The sequence below is a fragment of the Delphinapterus leucas genome, chromosome 16, assembly GCF_059928025.1.
Source record: "Delphinapterus leucas isolate spDelLeu-1000000601 "Yukka" chromosome 16, BTC_Dleu_Yukka2, whole genome shotgun sequence".
In the NCBI taxonomy this organism is placed as follows: domain Eukaryota; kingdom Metazoa; phylum Chordata; class Mammalia; order Artiodactyla; family Monodontidae; genus Delphinapterus; species Delphinapterus leucas.
In genome coordinates this window covers 61,136,090-61,153,772 of record NC_143144.1, presented here as the reverse complement: position 1 = coordinate 61,153,772, position 17,683 = coordinate 61,136,090, and the positions used below count along the sequence as shown (strand labels likewise).

The 17,683-nt window shown below is 54.5% G+C and overlaps 2 protein-coding genes across 10 annotated transcripts in view; one reads left to right on the top strand and one right to left on the bottom strand.

The window, feature by feature from the left end:
• The window catches only part of ACTR1A (actin related protein 1A), a 17,813-nt gene extending 15,912 nt beyond the window's left edge, over positions 1–1,901 (top strand). For all 3 annotated transcript variants that reach the window (XM_089897331.1, XM_022568930.2, XM_089897332.1), the window contains one exon: positions 89–1,901. In XM_089897331.1, coding sequence (XP_089753457.1) covers positions 89–121 — 33 coding nt within the window. In that variant the 3' untranslated portion in view covers positions 122–1,901. The remainder of the gene's footprint in view (positions 1–88) is intronic.
• SLC68A1 (solute carrier family 68 member 1) lies at positions 1,331–17,683 on the bottom strand. Of its 7 annotated transcripts, XM_022568929.2 has the most exons (9): positions 17,206–17,292; positions 9,141–9,383; positions 8,626–8,708; positions 7,591–8,043; positions 7,315–7,441; positions 6,401–6,497; positions 5,665–5,836; positions 5,396–5,589; positions 1,331–3,918 (listed from the first exon to the last, which is right to left on the bottom strand). In XM_022568929.2, the coding sequence occupies exons 2-9, from the start codon at positions 9,306–9,308 to the stop codon at positions 3,656–3,658; spliced, it is 1,557 nt and encodes a 518-aa protein (XP_022424637.1). In that variant the 5' UTR covers positions 9,309–9,383; positions 17,206–17,292; the 3' UTR covers positions 1,331–3,655. The 7 variants fall into 7 exon arrangements, 6 of the variants coding, with proteins under 6 accessions (XP_022424637.1, XP_022424635.1, XP_022424636.1 ...); XM_022568927.3 differs by having other exon boundaries at positions 5,396–5,836; XM_022568928.3 differs by having other exon boundaries at positions 1,331–3,901; positions 5,396–5,836.

Below are 17,683 nucleotides of genomic sequence, written 5' to 3'. Positions count from 1 at the left end.
ATCTGGTTTGGCCCCAGGGGGACTGGCTGCTCCATGAGTACCCACTCCCCTTCTCTGACATTGTTCCTTTGGATTCCCTCCACTCCAGGGGCTCCATCCTCGCCTCCCTGGACACCTTTAAAAAGATGTGGGTCTCTAAGAAGGAATACGAGGAAGACGGTGCCCGATCCATCCACAGGAAAACCTTCTAATATTGGGACATCATCTTCACCTCTCTCTGAAGTTAACTCCACTTTAAAACTCGCTTTCTTGAGTCGGAGTGTTTGCGAGGAATTGCCTGTGTGTATGAGTGTGTGTGTGGGTGTGTGGGTACGAGTGTGTGCGCATATGCGAGTGCCGTGTGGCCCGGGGATCCCAGGGATCCCGGGGCCCAGAAAGGACGATGAACTACCCACGATGGTGACGGCCTGAGACCTGGGGTTGACCACTAACTGGCCCGACAGGGAAGAGTGCTGGCAGAGGGCCCTGCTCCGTCAGCGGGGTCTTTGGCTGGCTGTGTGGGACTATGTTTACTACCATAGGGAGACAGAGAGGGAGGTAAACCCAACCCCCAGGAGACCTTGCTGCTGCCCATCCTAGGCTGGGCCAGCCCCACCCCTACCCCACCCAGGGTGCCCTGCGGCCCAAGGCAGCTGCTGCCTCCCCTTGCTCATCATTCTGCTCTCAATGCCCCTTGATCACAGACTGAGGGCCAGGGTTGAGTTCTGTCTGGTTTTGTTGCAGTTTGGGTTTAGAAAGCTGGAAAAGCACTCCAGGAGCGGTTACTGAGACTTCGGTATCAGGAGGGGGCAGGATGCCCTCATCTTCACCTGGAGACCAGGACCACACTGGGCATTTGAGGAGGGCAGGAGTAGTGCTACTTCTGATGGGTGGCAGAGTTAACGCTCTAACCCCCAACCCCCATCCGGGGATCTCGGGAGAGTTTCAGGAGCCTGTTGGCCCCAGGCCCTTGCTTTCCATCCATCCATGGGCAAAGCCATCTTCAGTTTTATTTATTGAAGTGTTTGTTCAGTACAGGGACTGGAGCGAGGGAGCTCACTGCCTCCTGCCCGCCAGTCACCCTGTTCACACTAACGTTTACAGCACCTAAGCTTAGCATAGCATCCAGGGCCCCGCCACTCCCTGCTAACGGTGAACTGACAGTATCCATAGGCCTCAGGACCATTTGGGATCAGAGGCTACACTCAGAGTCACTCCAGCCTCTTTCTTTCTCCCTCTTCCACTTGCTCACCACCCTGGAATCAACAGGCTGGTTGCTGGTTGGACTTTCTGAAACAGGAGGTAGAATCACCCTTTGGCAGAGGCTGCTAGCAAAGGAGGGGTGTTGGGGATCCAGCCTCCTTAGGACTGGAGAAAGAGCTGCAATTAAGTTGCCTTTTCCCACGCTAGCTGACCCAGGGGGGACTAGGTTGTAGAGGCGAGACAGCCCCCTCTGGGCTGATTTGTGCCATTCTTGTCTTTGCACTTGTTTGGTTAGGGAGGGGCCAGACCAGAGTGCCAGGAGCTGATGGGCTCAGGCTCACCTCCTCTGGTCCAGTGGGGCCAGGTGCCTACCCTGGACTGGGCTGGCCTGGCAGTGGTCCCAAGGCTCTTCAGGCCAGATGGTGCAAAGCTGGGGCTAGCAGCTATTCACCGGCACCCTCACCTGTGACACCAAGACCTGCCCTGATCCCAGATTCCAGGCAGTATTCTCCCCCATGCCGTCCAACGACCAAAGGCCCTGCCAGGTGTGGGCCACAGCAGCAGGTGTGTGTGAAAGCGATGTGGCGACCCACAGACTGCAGTGTGCTTAACCAGCTCACCTCCCCCGCCCTTAGCCCAAGCCTGTCCCTCGCACAGCCTCACACAAACCACGTTGCCTGGTGGGGCCCAGTGTACTTAAATAAACTCGTTCCAATAGACACATCAGCTGGGCCTCTGTCTGTAGCCAGTGCAGGGTGGGAGGAGGGAGAAGCTGTGGGCCCGGAATCTGAGGCTGTGACTGGGCCTAGTCTGTCCTCTAGAGGGCACTGTTGCACCAGCCAGACTTGGCCTGACCTTAGCCCAAGCCCCAGCCTGTCAGGTGGACGCAGAGAAGATGGTGTTCACAACGAAGCCCAAAGACCAGGTCAGGAATGAAGGTCCCAGGCCTGTGCACACGCCCAAGCCCATGGATGAGACTCCACCCCAAATGAGGGGGCCAGCTCTTCACATCTCTGAAGTCAGAAGCTTATTAAAATATTGTTCCCGGGGCCCACGCGCAGATATGCTAATTAATCAGTTCTCCATTTTAAACCTGTATACTTGGGGGGTAGCGGGGAGCGGTTTTCCAGGCACTTTACAAATGTTAATCCATTTGATTCTCCCAACAACCGTACAAAGTGTAAGTATGTTTGTTATTCCTTATATAATTTCCCAAAGCTCTGCCCTTTGTTAGCTAGAATTTGAGCCCAGGCAATATAGCCCTAGGGCCTACATTCTTAACCGCTGTGCACACCCTCAAATAACCATTGGCCTAGAGCAGTGGTTCCCAATCAAAGTCAGTTTTGCCCCTTAGGACACACTTGGCAATGCCCGGAGATGTTTGGTCGTCACAACTGGAGGGAGATGCTACTGACATCTAGTAGGCAGAGGCCAGGGATGCTGCTAAACATCCACAACAAAGAACAGCCCAGCCCCAAATGTCTGTAGTGCCGAGGCCGAGAAACGCTGACCTCAAGCAGAGGTTCTCAGTCCCAGCTGCACGGTAAAATCACCACAGAGCTTTCCGAAACCCCAGTGCCAGGCGGTACCCAGACCCATGAAATCAGAATCTTGGGGAACAACTCAGACACCAGCATCTTTGCAAGCTCCCCAGCGACTCCAAGGTTAAGGACCTCTAGCCTAGAAGTGGCCACTCCTCCTTGCCCACCACGTCCAGCAGTGGTACATGGGAAACGCACTGGGGCTACGAATGCAGGCCTTAAAGCTGTTTTGCTCCCAAGGGCCCATGCGGCCACGGGCCTGCAGGCTCTCCCTGCTACCCCAGTGACTCTGATGTGGGTGGCCCCCCACTCATCTCTGAAAATGCTCTCAGGCTGCTCTTATTAAGTAAGGAATCCTGTTCCCCAACCCACCACTCCCACACACAGCACAGACCTCAGGAGTGGGAATAGAAATGACCGACTTCGATCAGTCTGTGATGAAATGAACATCGCTGAGAGGCCAGCTGGGGACGCGGGCGCCCTGCAGCAGCTAGGGCGCGCTACTCCACGCACAGCTGAGGCAGAGAGTTCTGAGAGAAGCCACCGCAAGGGGCAGGTGGGACTCAGTTTCCTCTGACTAGGCCAAAGTGGTTTCCGAGCCCACATAGGGCGCCAGCCCCAGCCAGGAAGGGGGATAGGCCTCTGTGCCCACAGCAACCCCACGTGACCACAGGGCGGGCCCCCTCCCTTCGTGATCCTCTTCTTCCTCCTGCCACATAGGAGGAAGCCGGTCCCTGAGCACAAACGCCCCAACCCTTGCCCAAGCTGAGCCCGACAGCCAAGCAGGAACTTAGACCTCAGTGACGCTCCCTGCGCAGCCCCAGGAGCTCCCACTCCGCCATCTGTCCTCCAGGCTGCACCCCAGGAAGGCGAAAGAGACTGGCCGCCCAGGGCTGCAGGTAGTCCTCAGCAGGGTGGCCTTGCTGCTCCCCTCACACCATCTTAATGTCCAGGGTTTGGGCCCGTGACAGGTTCTGACGCTGGGCTTTGACCGCATGCAGGCGTCTCCCATACAGCGTGAACTGGGACCAGGTGAACAGCTGCAGCAGAGCACAGGTGATGGGCACCAGCACCAGCAGGTAGAAGCAGCCCTGGCGGAGCGTCGGGGCCTGTGGTGGGGGTGGAGCCGGGGGCTCTGGCCAGGGCTGGGCACTCCCCACAGGCGTCAGTGCGGGCTGCTGGAAGAGATCATGACCTAGGATGAGAGAGTCCGCAGAAAGAACAGGTCAGCCCTGGTCTCCTCCACAGTCCACGGTGCCGCATCTCACACGCCACGGGCACGTGTCCAAATGGCAGCTCTTGATTCCTCCCCCAGACTTGCTTCTCCCCTGTTCTTCTCTTCTTGGGGAATGGTACCGCCATCCCCCCAATAACCTCGAAGTCTTCCTAGATTCCTCAGTTAATTTCACCACTCCCCAACAGCCAATCCTTCACTTCCCCCAACTCCAAAACACAGCCCAAAACAAACACTTCTTTTCAGCCCCCAGCCCCACCTGCTCCAAGCCTCCATCGCCTGTGCCACAGCCTCCCTACAGCCCATCCTCCGTGCAGCAGTCAGAGCGAACTTTAAAGCGTGTAAATCAGACGAGGCCACTCCCCTACTTAAAAGCCACCCAATAGCTGCACTGAGAATAAAATTCACACCCTGCCCAGATCTACAGAGCCCTCTTCACTTTTCCAGCCTCATCTCCAAACCACTCTTTTTTATAAATTTATTTCTTTATTTATTTTTGGCTGCGTTGGGTCTTCGTTGTTGTGTGCGGGCTTTCTCTAGTTGCGGCGAGCCAGGGCTACTCTTCGTTGCGGTGCGCGGGCTTCTCACTGCGGTGGCTTCTCTTTTTGCAGAGCACGGGCTCTAGGCGCGCCGGCTTTAGTAGTTGTGGCACGTGGGCTCAGTAGTTGTGACTCGCGGCTCTAGAGCGCAGGCTCAGTAGTTGTGGCACGTAGGCTCAGTAGTTGTGGCTCACGGCTCTAGAGCACAGGCTCAGTAGTTGTGGCACATGGGCTTAGTTGCTCCGTGGCATGTGGGATCTTCCCGGACCAGGGCTCGAACCCGGGTCCCCTGCATTGGCAGATGGATTCTTAACCACTGCACCACCAGGGAAGTGTGCCAAACCACTCTTGATAACTTGGGCCCACTTCCAGTTCTCTCTGTCTGGGATTTGCTGAGATCTATGTAGACCAAATCCTCGCCACTCAGTTCACATCCTGGGTGTCACCTCCTCAGAGAGAGCTTCCCGGACCACACTAAGCAGCTTCTCAGTCGCAATGGCTAGTTTTTACCAACGCACTTATCACTACCTGTTTGGCTGTTTATTGCCGACCCTACCCCCACACCCTGACTAGAATATAAGCTCCACGATGGCAAAGACCTTGTCTGTCTTATTTTGTTATCTCCCTCCCTAGAGGCACCTAGAGCAGCACCTGGCAGAGAAGGTATTCCATACATATTTGTTGAATGAATGAATGAAAGAGTGTAACCCAGTTCCTCTACCCACATGCAGAGAGGCAGAGGAGGGGTGGCAGCCGGGGGCGGCCCAGACCCAGCCTCTGTTGGCTGGTTGCCATTCTCTCCCTCAATGGACCCAGATCCCAGGCTGATCAGCTGGTACACCCGGTAAGCTGTGCTCCCTGGAGCCTCCAGAGCCCCGTGCCAGCCCCTGGGCTCTCACCTGTGTAGAAGCACAGCAGCCAGGTGCCCAAAAGCGGGGCGAAGGTCTGGCCTGGCTTGGTCACCAAGGCCACCATGCCAAAGAGAAGCGCTGAGGCCGCCTGCTTGCGGTGGTTCAGCACCAGGTCCTCGTCCACCAGGTCAGTGACCACCAAGGTCAACAGCTTACAGGTGCCCTCAGTGAAGACACGGTTGCTGCCGGCGGAGAGAGAGCAGACAAAAATGAAGGAGTGGGACAGAGGTGTGGGGATGAAGGAGGGCAGGGCATACCTGGCAATGAAGAGGCAGAGCAGGCCAGGGCGGTCGGGGCCAGCGCACAGCATGAGCAGGCTCAGGCCCAGCTTGAGCAGGAAGAGCCCGCGCACCACAGCGTAGACGCCCCAGCGCCGGCACAGGGGCAGGAAGTAGAGATTGTTGAGATGCGGAGCGACATAGGAGATGCCTGGGGAAGGAGGTGCGACCTCGTCAGGGGGCACTGCCACAACCTCCACAACTGCCCACAGTTGGCCATCGGAATCAGAGTTTGCACTGATCCAACACTAACGAGGTTCAGGCTCCGTGCTAAGAGCTTCACACCCTTTTATTTAGTCCTCACGACCCTTTAAGGTAAGTACTATTATCATTCCTACTTTACAGAGAAGTGGAGGCCCAAAGAGATGAAATAAAACACACCCAAGGCCACACAGTGAATAAGCACGGTCAAGACACACACCCAGGCCTGTCAGGACAGTAGTCCTCCCTGTGAACCAGCCACTGTACCACTTCACCTCTGGGTGTCACCGCCACCCAGAGGACCACCATGAGGGCAGCCCTACCCACTCAAACCCACAGAGGCTCCCTCCCTCCCTCTGGAAAACAGAGCCGGGGGCTGGAGGTGCAACTCCAGCACGGATTCTGCCCTCTGCCACCTGGGCCCCAGCTGGGGAAGCGGCTGTGCCTACAGCCGGGCTAGGGGTTCTGGGGTGCAAGCCTTTGTCCTTCCGGCCTGCCCGAGGCACCCACTCACCCAACAGGAAGGAGCCAGTGGAGAGGGAGATGTGGTCTGACAACAGATGCTCCAGGAAGAGGGGGAAGAAGTTGCTGTTGAAGTGGCAGTGAAAGACCTGCAACCAACAGGGACAGTGAGGAGGCCAGGAAGAGGGCAGAAGCCAGCAGGTGGGGCAGCAGGAGCAAGAGCGGCCTCCACCCCCGTGTCCCTCGGCGTGGAACATGCCAGAACAAAACCTGAAACCAGGGCTTCCCTGGTGGCGCAGTGGTTGGGAGTCCGCCTGCCGATGCAGGGGACACGGGTTCGTGCCCCGGTCCGGGAAGATCCCACATGCCGTGGAGCGGCTGGGGCCGTGAGCCATGGCCGCTGAGCCTGCGCATCTGGAGCCTGTGCTCCACAACGGGAGAGGCCACAGCAGTGAGAGACCCGCATACCGCAAAAAACAACAACAACAAAACCTGAAACCAACTTCCTATGCTCATCAAGTTTGCTAAAAGTTAGAAGGAATGAAAAAGTTGTCATTAGAACAATTAAAAGCTTTTTCTCTTATAAAACCTATCAATGCTAAAACAAGCTAAATGACACAAAAACAATCTATTTCTAAATTTGGTTGGCTTATATACTACATATGTTTTAGGTATGGCATGTGGTGTTTTAAAAGTCTCCAAAGGGGCACCTCTTTTTCATATCCTCACTTTGCAGGTGAGGACATGGCTGCCCCGAGAGACTGAGACAAGCCTAAGATGACGCAGAGAGCTAGGAGCTCAGATGCTGCTAGAATCCAGGTATCTAACAACCCAACTTGTGCTCCTGCCATTGAATGGCCCAGCCATTCTCAGGCGAGGCCAGAACTGATTTCCCAGCTTCTGAGGAGCCTGTTCCCTTGAGTGAGGCATTCGTAGCCATCCTGGGTGGAGGCACTGCTCCCGTACCTGCACCAGGTCCATGCCCACGAACCACAGGAAGTTCCGGTGGCGGGCCAGCTGCCGAAGGTACTGGCCCAAGGTGATGCTGCCCGTCTCCTCGCCGCCAAGAAGCAGCTCTTCTTCTTCACACAGGCTACGGGGCAGAGGGGATTCAAGAACGGCCTAGGCTGGGCCAGAGCCATCCCCCACCCGGCAGCCATCCACCAGCCAGGGGCCCCAGCATGGCAGTCACACCCAGCAGAGTGCTGGCGGGACCCTGGAGAGCCGGAGCTGGCCACTCACCCGCCATCCACAGCCAGGGTTGGGCACCCCGGTTCCCTGCTGGCCGCCTCCACCCGCCACCTCAGCAGCCGTGTGGCCCCCACAAAGCCCAGCCCAGAGCCAGCAGCCAGTGCCAGGCAGAAGGCACGGAAGGAAGAGAAGTCTTCTTTGTTCCAGAAGGCGTAGGAGGCAAAGACAGATAGGGAGCCAGCCGCACTGAAGAGGGAGCAGTAGAAGTTGAGGTGGGTGCGGTCGTGGGCTGAGAGGGCCAGGTCGGCCAGCAAGGCATGATGGTGCAGGTCCACGAGCGTCAGGAAGCCATCATAGAGGCACAGGCACAGCAAGAACTGCAGGCCAGCTGGGGCCCAGGGCACCCAGAACGCCAGGAACGACAGCGCCAGCAGCGGCCCATGCCAGCCCAGCGCCCGCACCCGTGCCAGCACCACGGCCCTTGAGGAGAGCCTGGCGCCTGACCTGCCAGGGAGAGGGGTGCTGTTGGGAGATGCCCCTACAGCCTTGGCAGGCCCCAGTTCCCCCTGCCCGGGGCCCAGAGGAGAGAACAACAGAGGCCCAGAGCATGGGACTCACACCAGGGTGGTCCCACTGAGCCCTGAGTTCAACCCCTGATTTAGGGAGCACAACTCACCAGTGGGTACACTCTCCCCTCTGCTCTCTTACCAGCCTGCCAGGGCTGACGGCCAAAGGGTGGTGGGATACCCATTCCTCAAGCTTGGGGGCAGTGATGGGCCCGAGCAGGGATGGGCTAAAGAAATGTGCCAGAAGCAGCAGAGTGTTTGCTGCACGGAGCCCCGTCCTGAGGGCCTGATAAGCCAAGCGGGGGTACATTTCTCCCCGAGCTGAGCAAGGCAGCAGCCAGCCAAGGCCACTTCTTCAAACTGGACAGAGTCTGCCTGACCTTGGGAAAGGAGGAAGCCTGCACAACAGCTGGAAATGGTCTCCCTTTCTTCCCCACCCCAAACACAGGCAGGGGTCCTCCAGCTCTGGGAGGGGGTAGGTGGGACAGAACCAGCTCTGAGCCATCCTCAGGAAACAAACCGGGGCTGGGAGCTGAGGAACTGACGGTCACTCAGCCAGCCGAACAGGGGGTCATTGAGGCTGTTCCAGAGGAGAAACACCGTCTGTGGGCAGAGGGGAAACGGGCAGGTGGGCTCCAGGCAGCCTCCTCTCCAGGGCTTTCTCCATCCCAGCCTGCTCGCCACCTCTCAGAGATGACCCCTGCTTTCCTTCCTGCAAACCTTTGCTCAGGTCAGTCCCTCTGTTATAACCCATAGCGACTGTCCCATCAAACTCCCACCCATCCAGGGCCCAGCTGATAAATATATGTGAATATATTATAAATGTGCATACATAGAACAGTGCCTGGCTCACGAGACAGAGGCCAGGAGAGCTGGCGTAATCCTCACTGAGGAGTCATCAAGGCCTCCAGCTCCAGCTTTTCTTGCTGAATCTCGGTGGGCAACCCGGCTTGCCCCAAGCTCCTGGCTGGGCAGGATCCAGCCCTGCCATCTGCCGGGCTCCCACCCTGGCTAGCTGCCCCAGCTCTGGCCTACCTCTCCAACCCAGAAGGCAGCTTTGTTGATCTTGTACACTGAGACAAAGGTGTCCACGTAGTAAAGCAGGAACACGTTGTGCAGGACAGAGATGAAGAGGGCCAGGGAGCCATAGACCATGGCCGTGGGCAGGCCCAGCAGCCAGGCCCAGGGCCCACCCAGCCCCATGGCGGCCAGCCCAGCCTCAGCCCCAGGAGTACTGAGGAGCGCTCATGGCCACGGGCAGTCTGACCATCCTTGTCCCTGGGGAAGAAGAAGCCAGTTAGCTGCAGGGATCAGAGCCAGCTGATCTAACCCCAGACCTCTGAGTCATCTCACTGGGAGAAAGTCTGTACATAAAACAAAACTGGGGAATCGTCAATGAAGTCCAGCTAAAACAATGCTGGACTAGATACCACTACTGGAGAGTAACCCAAGGAAACGGATAAAGGCGTGGGAAGAGAAGGCAGCCAGCCAGCAAGTGCTGAGCCAGGTCGCGTGCTAGCGCCCTGTGCTCAGTATCTTCTTTCATCCATACTTTACTCAACCTTAACGGTCCAGACATGACAACCCTGGGCTTGGGCACATACTGTGCCTACAGTGGCACCTCGGGCAAGCTACTTAACCCCAGCCTCAGTTTTCTCTTCTGTAAAAAGGAAAAGTGGATGATCATGGCTACTCAGAGGAATATAAGGATTAAATGAGGTAACTCATGGAGTGCTCAATAAATGGACGTTAGCGATCTCATTATCATCTTTATAAAATCCCTACAAAGTTTACAGCACTATTACAATATTATAGGAGAGCAACCCCAAGCTCAGAGATGTTAAGTAATTTGCCCAGTGTTGCACAGCAAAAAAGTAGATTTGAACCCTGACCTGTCTGGCTCCAAAGGCTTTTCTGCCACTTGACCTCCCAAGTTGGGTTCCTATGGACTGCTGGGTAGAATGGAGAAACCTGCTGTGATGGCAGGTTTCATAGGGATATACAAGTGATAAGATATGATAAGAGTCCACAACTGCTCACGCACTTTGATTCCGGAAATTCCACCTCAAGGAACTAACCCCAAGGGAACATGTACAGAGCTGTTCATGGCAGCAACATTTATAAACAGCCAAAAGCTGGACACAGCCCAGGAACACAACAAAGGGACAGGCTCAACAAGCCCGATGCTCTCCAGAAAGGCCAAGTACATGGGCAACCTCAACACAGTGGAGAGAAACTCAAGAACATGTTACATGAAAAGAGAGAACAGGGCTTCCCTGGTGGCGCAGTGGTTGAGAGTCCGCCTGCTGATGCAGGGGATACGGGTTCGTGCCCCGGTCCAGGAAGATTCCACATGCTGCGGACCGGCTGGGCCCATAAGCCATGGCCGCTGGGCCTGCGCGTCCGGAGCCTGTGCTCCGCAACAGGAAGAAGCCACAACAGTGAGAGGCCCGCGTACCGCAAAAAAAAAAAAAAAAAGAGAGAGAGAACAAAGGACAGCACGAGTGCCTGCTCCCAACCAGGCCGACTCATGCACAGAGACCAGCAGGCTAGACTGACCATGGATGGAAAAGCAAATAAAAGTCAGATTTTTAATAAAGCAGCGCTTCTCATACTGTAATGTGCTTCCAAGTCACGGGGGGACTTTGTTAAAATGCAGATTTTGCCTCCATAGGTGTGGGGAGGAATCTGAGATTCTGCATTTCTAACAGGCTCCCAGGGGGCACCAATGCTGCTGGTCCATGACCACACTTTAAGCAGCCAGGCATTAAGTCTATCTGTCTCTTTAGATTCAAAGCTGTTGTTCTCTTTTCAGAAAAATAATCTCATGTGTGCTTGTCTGACCCCCAGAGGGAAGCTATGGGGGCTTCCTTCTCTCAAACTCCCTGTTCTGAGTTGAATGTGCCCCAAAGAGATAAGTTCAAGTCCTAACCCCCAGTATCTGTGAGTGCAACCTTATTTGGAAATAGGATCTTTGCAGATGTAACCAAGTTAAGATGAGGTCATACTGAGTTAGGGTGGGCCCTAATCCAATGACTGGTATCCTTAAAAGGAGAGGGAAATTTGGACACAGAGACAGACACACACAAAGGGAAGACAGCCACGTGAAGATGCAGGCAGAAGTTTGAGTGATGCATCTACAAGCCAAAGAACACTAAGGATTGCGGGCAACCACCAGAAGCTAGGAAGAGGCAAGGAAGGATTCTTTCCTAGAGCCTCCCTCCAGAGGGCACATGACCCTGCTGATGCCTTGATGTTGGATTTCTACCCTACAGGAACTGTGAGGTTGCCTTAAGCCACTCAGTTTGTGGCAGCCCTAAAACTTATACACCTCCTCAGAAGTTTTCTCTTTGAGTCCTCGTGACCCAAGCCTACCCATGGGCTTCATTTACATGTCCATATGCTTGCACGCACACATGCAGAACAGAAACTTCTGTTTCCCCATCAGAGTCAGGCCCTGGAGAACCGACTCCAGCCCCAGTCCAAATGTGGTGACCCCCCAGGCCCTGTTCTTGCCCCATGAGCAACCATGGCTCCCCTTCCCTGCCCAGCCTTCAAGGGCCTCTGTAGTCTGGCCTCTCCCCGCCAGACCAGCCCAGACTCCCATGGATCTTCAAGCCACTGTCTCCTCTGGCCAGGCCTTTGTTCTTTTTTTTTTTTAAATAAATTTATTTATTTATTTATCCATTTTTGGCTGCATTTGGTCTTCGTTGCTGCGCACAGGTTTTCTCCGGTTGCGGTGAGCGGGGTCTACTCTTCATTGTGGTGTGTGGTCTTCTCATTGTGGTGGCTTCTCTTGTTGCGGAGCACAGGCTCTAGGCGCGAGGGCTTCAGTAATTGTGGTGTGAGGGCTCAGTAGTTGTGGCTCGTGGGCTCTAGAGCGCAGGCTCAGTAGTTGTGGCACACAGGCTTAGTTGCTCCGCGGCATGTGGGATCTTCCCGGACCAGGGCTCGAACCCATCTCCCTTGCATTGGCAGGCGGATTCTTAACCACTGCGCCACCAGGGAAGCCCCCAGGCCTTTGTTCTTGATGGTGCCTCCTACCAGAAGCACCCTGCCCATGTCTTCATCTCCATCTCACTCATCCCTCAGGAGCCAGCACCATGTCGAGAAGACCTTCTCCAACTCCTTGGCCCTCACTGGTGCCTCCTGCCCCTGCACAGCACTCTCCCACCTGCCCACACTCCAGCCTGACTGTGGGGTTCTCCAGCGCAGGGCCTGTGTCTTCCCCCTCTCTCTCCCTCTCTGGACTCAGCCACTCTTGCTATAGGAGTGACTGGTAAGAAAGAGGCTCTGCGGGGAGAATAAGGGCGGTATCTCATGGGGGTCTCTCTCAGGCTCAATGGAAGATGAGTGGCAATTCACTCAAGAGATTGGTATGCAGCCCCCCATCCCCTGTGCCAACCTTGTGCCAGCCCACCCCTAGTGGTGGAGCAATGAGAGAAGGAGGAGTGGCCAAAACTACCTGAAAGCAGCCGCTAAGTCTGTGAGAATCTCTCCCAGGCCATAATGATGCCACCTTGTCCCAGAGCCGGAGGATATCCAGGTGGCCTCTCCCTGGGGGCTTTGAGCCCCTGAAGAAACATTTGGTGGGAAATACTTTTTCTTTTCACAGCTTTATTGAGGTACAACTGACATCTAATAATCTGCATATCAGGAAGTCCCCTAGTGGCCTAGTGGTTAGGATTCTGGGTTCTCACTGCCATGGCCTGGGTTCAATCCCTGGTTGGGGAACTGAGATCCTGCAAGCTGCACAGCATGGCCAAAAGAAAAAAAGAAAAAAAAAAGACCTCCCGCCCCCAAATAATAATAATCTGCGCATTTTCAAAGTGTACAGTCTGATCAGTTTTGGCATAGGTATGCCTGTGAAACTGTCGCCACAATTGAGATCAGGAACATATCCATCACCCTTTAAGTTTCCTTGGCACTTTCCAAGTAACATAGTGGAAAGAAGACACAACTGGAGGTCTCCAAAGTCCCAACTCCACCATTTCCTACCCGTGTGACCTGAAGCAATTTGCTAAACCTCTCTATGCCTGTTTCCTGATCTGCACAATGGGGCCAACCTTCCTAAGGCTACGGTTAGCAGTCCATGAGAAAATACTCTAACGCAAGGAGCACAGGAAGTGCAGCGAGCATCCAAACTTCAGAGATTACTACTGTCGAGCCTCCCAGACCCTCCATACCTACCACACAAGGATGGGGTGGGCTAATCTAAAGGTGCTTTGGGGCTGTAAAGCACCATGTACACCTCTGCTGCTATCCTTAAGCCAGGTCACCTCCTCTGATTCCCCAGGGCCTTTCAGAACTCCCCTCCCTCACCTTGAAAGCCTTTGTCCAAAGGGAGTGAAATCTCCCGGCACCCCTACCCAGATGTCCAGTGGCCTGCCCTGGTTACTGGAGAAGATGGACCCTACAGGCAAGGTCCCCAGCCTCCAGCAGCTGGTTCCCTGCGCCCACGCTGGGGCAACAGTAGAAAACCTCAAAGTGCGGTGAGATGGAAAAAGTATGACTTTTGCCATCAGAACGGCCTGGGTTTACATCTCAACTGAACTTTCTACTAACTGTAACTGCAGGCAAGGTCTGAGCTTGTCTGAACCTTGGTTTCCTCACCTGTAAAATGGGAGTAACAGTGCCTATCTTTATAGGAATGCAGGGAGGATTAAACTATGTCTAGGAAGCCCAGAGCACCGATAGAAATGTGCTCAGAAACTGGCATTTCCTTGGGCTCACTTATAACAGATCAGGGTAGGAGCAGGGGAATATGCTGGTAATCAGGCCCCTTCCTGTGGTAGGGGAGTTTGAGAGAAAAATCAAGGCACAAGGGGGAAAGTCAGAAGAGGACAGCCTGCAAGGAGCATGGGCCCAGATGATGTTCATGAGTACCAGAGACAGACCACTACCATGGACCAGATCTAGAGGCAAAGCAACCTGTCCAGGTAAGCCTCTGCCCCGGGAAAAAAAGCTGGGGGAGGAGTATGCAGGGTCACTCCAGATTCCACTCCTCTGTCAGGAACTGCCTCCTCTAATAGCCCTCCCCACCCCCACTCCACCCCCACAGAGAACAACAGCCCTGCCTCTCGGGGGAGGAAGGCTTGTGGCCCACACCAGCCTAGTTGCATAACCTGGCTGAGATAACCTGTAACCTGCAACCAACTCCACCCCCACCTTGGCACCTAGCAGGAGAGCCTGCTGGTGGCCCCAGAGCCCATCTCCCATGCCCCCCGCTGGTATGGTCCCAGTTGTGTGGCCTTGAGCCAGCCACTCCCTCTCCCTGGGCCTCAGTTTCCTCATCTATAAAGTGGGGATGACAACGCCAACCTCTTAGATTGCTGTAGGGCTGAAATGCAAAAGATATATAAAGCACCAAGCCTAGTGCCAGGCACTGAGAAGACCCTCAATTAAATGTAGCTATTCATGGGCTTCCCTGGTGGCACAGTGGTTAAGAATCCCCCTGCCAATGCAGGAGACACGGGTTCGAGCCCTGGTCCGGGAAGATCCCACACGCCGCAGAGCAACTAAGCCTGTGCGCCACAACTGAGCCTGCGCTCTAGAGCCCGTGCACCACAAGAAGAGAAGCCACCGCAATAAGAAGTCCACGCACCACAACGAAGAGTAGCCCTGGCTCACCGCAACTAGAGAAAGCCCACGCGCAGCAACGAAGACCCAACACAGCTAAAAATAAATAAATAAAAAAATTTTTTTTAATGTAGCTATTCTTCTTCTTTTTCATGTCTCTGAAGTTTGGCTTTATGATCTTTAAAGAGTTGCAGTCAGTGTCCCCTCTGCCAAATACATGACTGAAGTTGTCTTTTCAGCACTCAACATTGATGCTTCTCACTGCTTGGTATATCCTGCCATCCATCAAATTCTTTTTTAAATGCCACCTCCAACCTTTGTTCATGTTGTTCCTTCCACCTAAAACACCCTAGATGTAACTACATACCATTTCTCAGATATATAGGATATGCCTAGTTTTTACACCTATCATCATGAATCCTTACAACTCTTGTTACTATTTCCATCCTCATCTTGTAAGTGAAGAAACCAAGGCTCTGAAGGTTAAATAGCTGGCCCCAAATCACACAGCTATTAAGTGCTAGAGCCAAAATTCAAAACAGGTGCTTCTGACTAAAAAAAAAATCCCCAAAACTCAGCATTTCTCACATCACTAGGCCCATACCGCCACCACAATTGTATCAAATCCTGCTGATTCAAGAAAGGCCCAGTTCAGGGGCACATACCTTCCCAAGGGCACCAAGTCAGGTGTTCTCTCCCCTTTTCAGGTCCCTTGGCTCTGTATCAGGATCCAAATGTCTCCCTAACCCTTCTCCAGCACCCAAGCTCCTTAAAGGCAGGGCCAGGTCAGACCTGCCCCTGATCTGGACTCCCAGCTTCCACCAGGCTCCTTCACCACACAGTAAGTGCTCAATTAATACCTTCTGGGTCAATTTGCCCCTAAAAGGCCAATATGGACATCCGCAGCCCAACGAGAGAGCAGCAGCCATAGGAGGAGTGTCCTCCCCAGATCCCACTGTGCCCCTCAGCTCTGCATTCTGCTTGGCTGTGGGAGTCAAAAAGAGGCAACCTGGGGAACCCTGATGTGAAACATGGACAGCAAGGCAACAGGTGAGGCAACAAAGAGGAACAGTGATAATAACAAAATGTAACACTTATTAAGCTTTCACCCGTGTGCTAAGGAAAATTGATACACACCAGATCAGGAAGGGCTTTGGAAACCATACACAAGATCCTATCCTGAGGACAATAGGATGGGGGGCACTGGGAGTGGCCAGGTGACAGAATCAGATGTTTAGAAGGAGCCCCCAGCATCATGTAAAAACTCTCCCCTCCTCACCCCATCAGGCTTCTGGGAGATAAAGAACCAGAAAATGATAGAAACAGTAGCAGCTCCCTGATTTCTGAACCAGCCTGTGGTGAGTAGGGGGCTGATGAATTTGGTAGAGGAAACCAAGAATGACAGACTGGGCCCCTGGGGTGAGGGGCTTCAGAAAGAGGGCAGGTGTTAGCTTCTGATTCCTTTCAGAAGGACTAGAGACCGTATGAGAAGCTATTAGTATGGAGGGAAAAAATCTACTAATAAGCATAATTTGGAGTTGGGAGCCCTGGGTCAAGTTTGAACCTTATCACTAACTAGCTTTCTGAGTTTATTCCTACATCTGCAAGGAGGGAGAAAATTCCATTCTCTGCCTGTCCCGGCAGTATCAAATGAATATGAAAGGTATTATACCCTGCGCAAATATTAGGTGTGTCCTTTTTTCAACAAGCCGGTGACCTCTGAATTGTCTTCTGTGTTTCTCGTTTCACACCCCCTTTGTCTCCCTGCTCAGTCTCCCCACCGCAGCACCAGCCCTGGCAGGGCTGTTGGGGACGCCCAACCCTGGAGGGGTGCCCACTTTCCATGCAGTGACTAATGGGCCCATCCTCCTCCTCAGGCTGGAAACGAACTTCACCCTACTGGGGGGAGGGACCTTCTCCCTTTCCCTCCCTGCTCCGCAGGTTACTACAGCAGCACTGGAGGATCAGCAACTTCACCTCAGGACCATGCACCCCTCGCGAGCCACAGAGGAGTCTGGGAACAACCCAGGAGTTCCTTACTCAATAGCTGCCACTGAACCATGTGGTGGTTCTCCAGCCTGTCTGCACATTAAAATCACCTGAGGAGCTGCTCAATAACACCAAAGCCCAAGCCTCACCCCTGACCAATTAAATCGTAATTTCTAAGGATGGGGCCCAGCATCAGTGTTCTTTTAAAGCTCCCCAATTGGTTCTACAACGCCACCAGGGTTAAAGGCCATTATGTTAATGAAATGGATCCCGGCCTGATGCATCATGCGACCCCAGGGAGTCCCTCTGCAAGAATTCCATCCTCACCCCTTGAGCCCAAGCTTCTCCCACCCTGCCCCGAGGCACTCTCTCAACCCACACCCAGATCACTTCAGGGACTCCCACAGACAGCCCCCAGGACTCCCAGAGCAGACAGCATTCCTGTACCCTTCGGGTGTGTCCTTTGTGACCGATTGGCCCCTAGTCCGGCCCGCTCCTACCCCCAAGCCCCGGCCGCGGGCCGGCCCCTCACCGAAATTGTGGCAGGAGAAGCCTAATCCCGCGGCTGCCCGGAGCCAGGTGCCAGCCAGTGCGCCTGCGCACAGGCCTCCAGCAGCTTCTCCAGCCCCTTCTTCCGCTCCTGCCCAGCGATTGGCTCCGCGTGGCTCCGGGACCGCTGCTTCGGCAGGTGCTCGCGCCCGAGGCTGCCGCCGCCATATTTGTTACGGGCGCTTGCCCTTAGGGACCAAAAAGAGGACGTGGGCGCCAGCAAAAGACGGGCAGATTGTCTGTATTCCTGGCCGGTTCACCGCCTCCCTCTCACTTCCACGAAGGCTTAATGTCATTTCAGTTCAAATCAACAAGGTTTTTTCTGAGAGCTTCCCATCCTCTCCCCCGTCCTTTTTTTTTTTGCCTGTCGTGCGGCTGGTGGGATCTTAATTAACCCACCAGGGATCGAATCTGCACCCACTGCAGTGGAAGCCAGGAGTCTTAACCACTAGACCTCCGGG